This window comes from Helobdella robusta (assembly GCF_000326865.2).
Source record: "Helobdella robusta unplaced genomic scaffold HELROscaffold_1, whole genome shotgun sequence".
In the NCBI taxonomy this organism is placed as follows: domain Eukaryota; kingdom Metazoa; phylum Annelida; class Clitellata; order Rhynchobdellida; family Glossiphoniidae; genus Helobdella; species Helobdella robusta.
Window position 1 is genome coordinate 1,117,733 of NW_008703570.1, and position 9,468 is coordinate 1,127,200.

General features: G+C 31.9%; 1 protein-coding gene across 1 annotated transcript in view; it reads left to right on the top strand.

Moving 5' to 3' along the window:
• Positions 1-9,468, top strand: part of HELRODRAFT_63672 (hypothetical protein) — a gene marked incomplete at both ends in the record, with an annotated part of 36,050 nt that overhangs the window by 17,992 nt on the left and 8,590 nt on the right. The window contains 9 exons of the mRNA XM_009010496.1: positions 3,147-3,281; positions 3,688-3,775; positions 3,807-3,854; positions 4,316-4,481; positions 4,566-4,660; positions 4,721-4,993; positions 5,054-5,228; positions 6,440-6,558; positions 7,848-7,927. Of these exons, the coding sequence (XP_009008744.1) occupies positions 3,147-3,281; positions 3,688-3,775; positions 3,807-3,854; positions 4,316-4,481; positions 4,566-4,660; positions 4,721-4,993; positions 5,054-5,228; positions 6,440-6,558; positions 7,848-7,927 (1,179 nt within the window). The remainder of the gene's footprint in view (positions 1-3,146; positions 3,282-3,687; positions 3,776-3,806; positions 3,855-4,315; positions 4,482-4,565; positions 4,661-4,720; positions 4,994-5,053; positions 5,229-6,439; positions 6,559-7,847; positions 7,928-9,468) is intronic.

The window sequence follows — 9,468 nt, forward strand, 5'->3', positions numbered from 1 at the left end:
GGAAGCCGAGAGCAGAATGAAGATCGTCCATTTGGATAGACTGGCTCCGTACCATGCGGACACCGGAACGAAAGCTGTTCGGGACGAACAGAACTAAGAAGGGGGTAATGTTATAACCGTGCTACCGAACGCACTAGATTCTAGCGTATTCTAGAATGTTCTAGTGACTGGAACGTTCTAGAGTATGCTGGAATCGGACCATCGGGAAGAATCTAGAAACGACGCTTGCGAAGAGTATATAAGCGCACGTCGCAAGATATTTGTGATTGGTGATATTCGTGATTGGTGATATTCGTGATTGGGATATTCGTGATTAGTGATATTCGTGATTAGTGATATTCGTGATTAGTGAAATTCGTGATTTTGTGAATAGCGATTCGGTGAATTATTTAAAGCGATATTTGAATTGTTTGTTGACGTTGTCATAGCGATAGATTTTGAAAGATTTAAAAGTTAATTGTTGCGTTAGTGCGAATTTACTGGAAATAAACGATTAGTTGATTTCTTCTGTAAATAAAGTTTAATAACTAATAATAGTTGATTTCTTCTGTAAATAAAGTTTAATAACTGTTTGGAGTATTTTATTCAATCGAAGATTTGAACCCGTCGCATCGCAAACCGGTTACGACAGCGAGTATTATAACAATAATTTCATTTAAAAATGCCTAATATTACGTACAATTCTACACAAACTGGTTATTCAATGTTGGGTATCTGACCAAATCACAGTTTGCTGGAAAAAGGGTTTCACAATTTTCATCCACAAAAAGGGAGACGCTCATGATCCCTCCAACTTCAAGCCCTTAACCTTGCTAAATATTTTCATCTTTCATAAACAACAGAATTTACGATGTCTTAGAAACTATCAACTAAATATATAAAAAAAAATCCAATAAGGTTTCTACCCAAGTATAAATGCTTTGACGGAACACAACCAACTTTTAACTCACCTATTCTGCGATGCGAAGAGACACCAAAGAACCATCGTCGTCAACTTATTGATCTCCGCAACACATTTGGTGAGGTCATATATATATATATATATATATATATATATATATATATATATATATATATATATATATATATATATATATATATATATATATATATATATATATATATATATATATATATATATATATATATATATATATATATATATACTGACTACTCAATCACAGTTTCCAACAATGCGGTTGCTTATGGGATCCAACAGCTAAGTTAAACGCAAGAGCATGGTTACAATTCGCAGATGACACGGCCATCATTGCCAACAGCATCGAATGTGCTTAAAAACTTATCGATATAAACTGCGCTTGGTGCAAATCTACTGGAATGAGTATGAGGATAGATGAATGTTCCTCTTTCGACATGCGTAAACTAAACGGGGTTTACGAACAATTCCTCCAGGTGCTGTCGATTGACGACAAGCGGATCCCCCACGTTGACATTGGTGGGAATTTCGAATATCTTGGTTAAAAAATACAATTTCAAAGGCAACGACACAACTCCAAAAACCAGGTGATCAACAAACTTCAAAAAATATTATCAACTGTTAGCGAATTAGACACAACAATGTAGTGGAAACTCGAAATTCTTAGAAGATATTGGTCATCGCAGTTCGCGTTTGAATTTCGCACCTACAACATCTCGCTGACCTCGATTGGTATGTATCTCGACACCCTGGTCACCGAAACAGTCAGATCATGGCTGTCGTTGCCCATTAGCAGTTGTCTGCTGGAAACCTTGTCTCTCCTATACAAATCAAGTAGCTTAAACGTTAGATCGCTCACAAATTTTGCCAAATCTTCAAGATTAAAACTCCGTAATGTTTATGGAGCTAATCATATAGCAGTTATATAAAAATTGATAACATGTTTCCCGACTCGAAAGACATAAAACCGTAACTCAACGTGCTAATGATTCGACAACAAAATGCAGATAGAACATGTGACATCTCTCCGTTGCCAAGGAACAATTCTGAAAGTATTTAAGAACCACATACCCGCGGCTCGAATTGCGCACTGGTCGAAATTCACAGAATTTTGAATTTCAGAAATACTGTTCAAATTTGTCAGGAAAAGTCTCATTCAACAACTTCCTACACATGCGAATTTGTTCAGATGGGGCAAATCGTCTACAGCCCTCTGTCCATTATGTAAGGCTCGGCAAACAAACAAACATGTTTCATCCAACTGCAGCTCGGTGGTGGCTTTGAAAAGATTCACAACGCCTCACAACAAAGTTTTAAATATAATTATTGCAAAGGTTGAAATGGGTTCAGAAGTTTCGATGTTTGCTGACGTGGATTATAATGGGATCCGTCGAGTTTCTTGTCATTTCAAATTTTTACGTCTCGACATGGCACTACTTGGCGACGACACGATCGAAATATTGGAACTAACGGTTTTCCATGAATTCAACTTCTTCAACTCAAAAGAATATAAAACGTCCAAATATTACGACAACTTTCAAAATAATTTGCTCTGTAGTTTTAAAAACTTTAAAATGATAATTAACACTTTTGAAATTGTATCGTTAAGTTTTTGTATTTGTTTAACTTTATCACTCTTCAACAATATTTCGTCTGATCAATTTTGTAATAGCCTTATTATTTTGGTAATACCGTCATCTTTTGCCATTTATTGCGATAGAAACTACGATTGAATTGTTAATTTATAGCTAATTTTCTCTTGTTTTACTCATTCATTTTGGATGACGAGCTAAGTAGAATATACTATTTAATTTTATCTTAACATTAATTTACTTATTGGTACGCTTTTATTAAACCTTTTTCGTTTTTTCTTACAACCAATTATATTTCTATGAAGAAATAAAAGAAATGTTTATTATTACTATTATTACTAAGTGGCGCTTGAATAGTCCACTTTCGGTAACGTTTTCGAAAGCCTCTACACACTAAAATTCTTCAAGTTTACTAAGTTTTGTTATTTGATCGATCAAATTTAAAAAATTTTTTTCAAGTTCAATAAAAAAACTCTACAAATTTTATAATTTGTTTTTTGTATCACCTTGAATACTTGAATAATGTTGGATTCAGTTTTAGACAAACAAACGTCGTTTTAAAATTACGAAGATTGATTGTCCTTCTGACGAGATATAAATTATTATTTTCCTAACAGATAAGTTGATCCAATGCACGGCGTTCACGTGGCTGCATGAGATATTGCCACTGCCGACCATATCTCTCCTCCCTCACATTGCGGGCATATTGACAGCCACACTGCCCTGTCTATCTTGCAATGAAGGATCGCCAGGTCCTAAACATATCTTATTTTTCATATTTTTTTAACGACGGAAAATAATTACTTATCAGAAATATTTTTATTAAAATTAACTTTTTCCGTAAAATATAGTGTATAAAATTAGTAGGTTGTCACGGATTGATTAAAGTTTTCTTGACTTCATGCTCCACCATCTCCACCACCACCACCATTGACAGACTGTCAACGGTGGTGTTGGTGGTGGTGCCATCAGTTTCGTTACAAACCGTCGCCTCCGTAATTTTGTTTTAAGTTACGTTATTTAAATCAGCCATCCAGTGTTGCGGTGTGTTTGAAGATAAACGGAAGGAATTCAAACTGCAATTTGATTTTTAAGAATTATTTCTTTTACAATATTTGGCGGAAAATTTTTTCTTTCAATAAATTTTATATTTGCCAGATATTCGAAACAAGGCACGTCTTATAAATTCTTATCTTTTGGACTATATAACTTCAGAAAAATCACTTCCAAATGGTAATCAGTTTTTGTAATAGCATTATGAATGAATGAATTAAAAGTAAACTTTTAAACGATGCAGGCGAAACGTCAGCCAACAGGTTGGTGAAGTTTGTCACAGAATTTCGTTTTTATTGTGAAATGTGAAATTGATCTTGCTTGTAATCTGATGCCGTTGCGTTTTAATGAAAGTTAAGAGCATTCTGCATGGGTTTTAGAGAGAAAGATAACAGATGATTTTATGCTAAATATGGCAAACTTTTAAAAACTATGCTCGTAATTAAAATTACAAATATTTTCTAATTTTTGTATTATGTATTTTTATATTTATTTTTTGAAATTTGAATGTGCAACAATATGTAAGCTAAAAAATCGTTATAAGTTTTGTATAAAGTCTAATATTATCCGAAATATGCTCGCTCACTTATGAACAACTAAAAAATCAAAATTAATGAAAATTCTAATAGATTTTGTTTTCATTGCTTGCTCTACAAATTTCTTTCAATGGTAGTTGGCAAGTTATTGAAAAGTTTGTCTAGTTAATTTTGCGTGATCTGAAATGTGTATTTAGGTGTGTCTTACACGTAAATGATCTTTTGATATTTCACAGTAATTCTCAATTGGATCTACCATCAATTTTAAAAGTTCTTACCGAACAAATGTTCCATCCGTCAAATAGCACCAGGCTTGCCAGCATATCATGGGTGAAACATCTGCTGAAATATGTTCCTCAAAAGGTTTAAATTGCCTCACCTTTATCATGCATCTTAAGCCTTAAAATGCAGGACGTATGTGGCTGAACTAAAATATTTTCTATTCAGATGATCATTTATTATGAAGAGTTGCTGGACTCTTTGCTTAAATCGTTATCAGATGAATCTGATGAAGTAAATGATTCAAATTTATTTTTCGAGCTGTATGATATTGCCTATTTATATTTATCTATAACGTATTTGCATTGAAAACATCTGTGGAGATGTTCAACAGTTTTTAACACCATTAACTTAGTGCATGCTACTTTGTATATTTGGTTTATTGTTGTCAATCTAAAGGCATTAATTTTCAAGGTTGTCATACAGACATTAGAATTGATCACTGCCTTCTCATCTAGAGGGATGCAGTTGCGTGCTACTGATCGCAAATTATATGAAAACCTAAACGAATATTTCAACATTTTCATGGAACACCTCATCAAATTGTTCAAGGGGAATAGGCAACTGTTGAACTGTAGAGGACCTTTTATAATAAAGTAAACCAAATTTATTAATCTATTGTATTAAATTTATAGAGCGTATTTAAATGATTTCAGGCGTCTCTGTTTAATGTTAAATGCTAAGAACGTGTACTGTTGTGCATCTGACATTATGCACGTAGAAGACGACGTTTTCTTTGTGTCTGAATTGGTTCAAACTTTTAACTACATTCTGCTAACGTCTGCAGAACTTTTCCAGCTGAGAAATCAGTTGAAACATCTTGATTCTAAGGTTTTTAATTAAATTACTTTATAATTTAATTAATTAATTAATTAATAAAGCGCAGTTATAGCTTGTTACAGTTTTTCAGCTTATATTCTCACGTTTGAGCCTGCCACTTTATTGATGTTTTGTACCACTCTCTTGCTAACGTTTTGCGAAGTTGAACTCTTAACGCGTAAACAGCTGCATGCCGTATTGTTTCATCCGCTTTGCATCATCGGCTCTAAACTAAACTTCTCTAAACTTTACTCTTTATCTATAGAGGCCTTCCACCACAACTCTGATTTTTGTCAATAAAGGCTTAGATTCAGATGCCGTGTGTGCGCGTGTGTGTGTGCGTGCACGCATAATTTTGTGTTTATATGTAGAATACATGTCTCTCAGAACAATAATTACGAGAACCATGGATAAAACCATTTCAAAACCCATTAACCATAATTAAATTTTCGTATCTTCGGCTTATTGTTGACAAATTGTGAAGTCTTTTTGCCGTACATTAATCACGAGGTGATATTTAAAATAATGTTAGATAAATAATAGATTCGAGATTTAGAATGCAAACCTTTATTTCCAACGCAATTGAACTCTACTTTAAAATGTTTCTAATTTGTAAATAATTTTTCGCCTTCCAAATATGTATGATCAGCAAGAAATCTATTTTACGCGGGGTCGTATGAAAATGTTTTCGACTCCGATGGTTATGCAGTTTGTTGGCCTTAGGTACTGAGCACTGCTGCTTGTTGTTTTTCTTGCCTGCTTAAAAAAGACGGTCCATTTTGGCTCCCTTGCAAGGGTGCCAATTTTGTGAGATCACCAAAAAAACATTTCAATATCTCAAGACCCATCTGTTTACTATAGTGCTTTACAAATTAGTTGATTGATTGATTGATTGGTTGATTGATTGGTTGATTGATTGTTGATTGATTGATTGATTGATTGATTGATTGATTGATTGATTGATTGATTGATTGATTGATTGATTGATTGATTGATTGATTGATTGATTGATTGATTGATTGATTGATTGATTGATTGATCGATCGATCGATCGATCGATCGATCGATCGATCGATCGATCGATTGATTGAGGAAAAATATAAAAGAACATTGAATGCTTTAATGAAATTACGAATATAGTAAAACGTTGAATGGAAATTGAATTGTAGTGAAAGACTTCAACGGCATCATTTTGATTCGTTTAAATACAAAAACATTTGCAGGAGAATTGTGATCTGTTTTGTTGTCTCTACAAATCTTGGTGCCACAATCCTGTGGCTACCATAGCGCTCTGTCTGTTGAGCCAAAATTATAAACATGCGCTCAACCTCCTGACTGTTATGTAAGTTAAAAACTCAATTTTTGTTACATTTATTTAATTTAAATACTAGAGTAAGTTTTATCTTGAAAAATTGTTAAAAATAAATTATAACCAGTTGTCAGCAGTGATGCTTGTAAGTGTTTGTTCAAGTACACTTGATATTCATTCAATAGCATCATCTGGACCCGGCACATATAACTCTCGAATTGCAACATTAAGTTGTTTGTTGAACTTTTTGATATACTCTTCATCAAATCAAAGGTACACAGCATTGGGCCAGGCAGTATCTTCTTAGGCAGTATCGCGATCTAAATATTTGTTTGTTCGTGATATCACACATACCGTACATTCTACAGACGATTTTGATGAATAACTTATACTTCTTAGTTTAGTTTCAAAAAATGTTTTCCGGTAGCAATCACAAGAATGGCAAAATTATTCACGCGAAATGATTTTGCGTTAGAACAGCCAGAGAGATAAATCTTATATGATTTTGAACAATATGAAAAATATATATATAATTATATTTTCTGTGGCTTATTTATGAGAAGCTTTAAAAACTCGTGGACCAGCATTTCTTATCTTATCCATTGTATTGTGGAGAGGACATGCAAGTGATTTCAACGTCAATATTCTAAAGATGATGCTGAATTATTGGTGAAATTTTGTTAAATTTTTTACGGATTTATAGGAAGTTTGGATCTTTATTTGTCGTGTTGATGGTTAAATCGTATTTGCAAATGAGCGCTTCCCGAGCTATTTTTGATCAGTTTGAAATGACTGGTTAAAAAATGGGAAAGAGTATTGCTCATAGAGTTGATAATATATTCTCAGACTAGTTGAAAAATGGTTTAACGATTGCTTTAATTTTAGTGGGATTTTTTTAAAGTTTAAAGAAAAACAAGTGATTTGATTTTTTGTTATCTATTTTGTGAACTGTAATAAATGAATGGTTAGTCTTTTGTGCTATTATGTTGATGGATAAAATTGCTCCAGCAATCTTCATACGTATTTTTCCATCTTATTTCTTGACGAATCTTTATTCATTCTTCGGGTTTCTTCCATTAGTTCAATTTCATTTTTGATGTTGAAATAAAAAAGCTGATACTGAGCTGAATTTTTTTTCTTAGGAGCTAAAGCTTAGTTAGCTTAGAAAACAAAACAATTATCATGCAACCGGCAATCAAAATGTTTCAGTTATATTTTATTGGCGTTGTTTTAAATTTTGTAAACTGTAATCTTATTCTCCAATTTATTTTTGTTGTAAATTTAACATTCAATGGCATCGTTTATTGATAATTTAAATTCAGGAGTGAGATAGAAATTACTGTGGAACATTTGGTAGAAATTGACCAGTTAATTCAACTCATTGAATCACCAATATTTTCTTGTAAGTATTTTATTATTAACTTATTTATTTTAAAATTATCGAATAGGAAAATCACTGTAGTAAAAATATTAGAGTAGAAACGGATAATCATAACAACGTTTGCTGATGTAAAAACGAAACATCGTCGGCATCATTTAGTGAGCCATTCCAAAACATCGGTAATAATTCTGACAATTGATTTTAAAAACATGTAGCTAGTTTGGAACTTTTGATTTCAATCCCCGTGATAACTAAGCGACGAAACTTAGGTACACTTATTAGAGATATATTCTAAAGCAAAATTATTCCGATATTCAAAATCTAAAAATAACACAAAGGTCATATTTGTGACAGCAAAATTTAAATTTGTGAACTAGGTTAAACATTAATACCTCACGAAAGAACTTTCAAAGACCCCAACACTGAACCCTAAGGTGTCAGAAAATTGGCATTTGACAATTGACCAAGGGGCTTACTTGTTGCGTCCGACGAGTTAAAAATGATTCAGTTTATTGCAACGCTTCTCTTATATATATATATATATATGTGTGTGTGTGTGTGTGTGTGTGTGTGTGTGTGTGTGTGTGTGTGTGTGTGTGTGTGTGTGTGTGTGTGTGTGTGTGTGTGTGTGTTGGTAATAGACCATAATTTTTACAATATTCTATAAATTCTACCGAATGTTTGGCGTTAATATGTTTGTAGTTCGTTTTTTCGATTTTTCTCACTAAAGTTTTTTGGTGAACGTTTAGTTTATTAAAATTCAAAATAAACTTATTTTTCGAATTCATGCTGCAAATAAGGCCATATTTCGATTCCGAATGAATCATCATCAATGCTCCTTGCTGTATATATAGGGAAATATTGACTTTGTCAGGATGAACTTTGACGTTGTAAAAATTAACTTTGGTGTTATAAAATTGAACTTTGATGCGAATTAGGTGTCAAGTTTCTTTATTCTTTGGTCTCCTTTTCTTCATCGATAGCATCATATTCTTCTTCGTCACTATTTACGATGCTAGTTTTTATTACTTCTTTGTTTTCGTTGTTGGTTAAGCGCCGGGTTGGAAGTGAGGTTGTCATTTTTTGTTGTATATTTATTTTTGGTTTATTGATGTCAATTAGGACTGCTTCTGCAATTTTAAGATGCGTGTAGTTAACTTTGATGCAAATTAGGTGTCAGGTTTCTTTATTGGCTGAACTTTGATGCGAATTAGGTGTCAGGTTTCTTTATTTTAAGTTTCTTAAAATTGCAAAAGCAGTCCTAATTGACATAATATATATATATATATATATATATATATATATATATATATATATATATATATATATATATATATATATATATATATATATATATATATATATATATATATATATATATATATATATATATATATATATATATATATATATATATATATATATATATATATATATATATATATATATATATATATATATATATATATATATATATATATATATATATATATATATATATATATATATATATATATATATATATATATATATATATATATATATATATATACATATATATA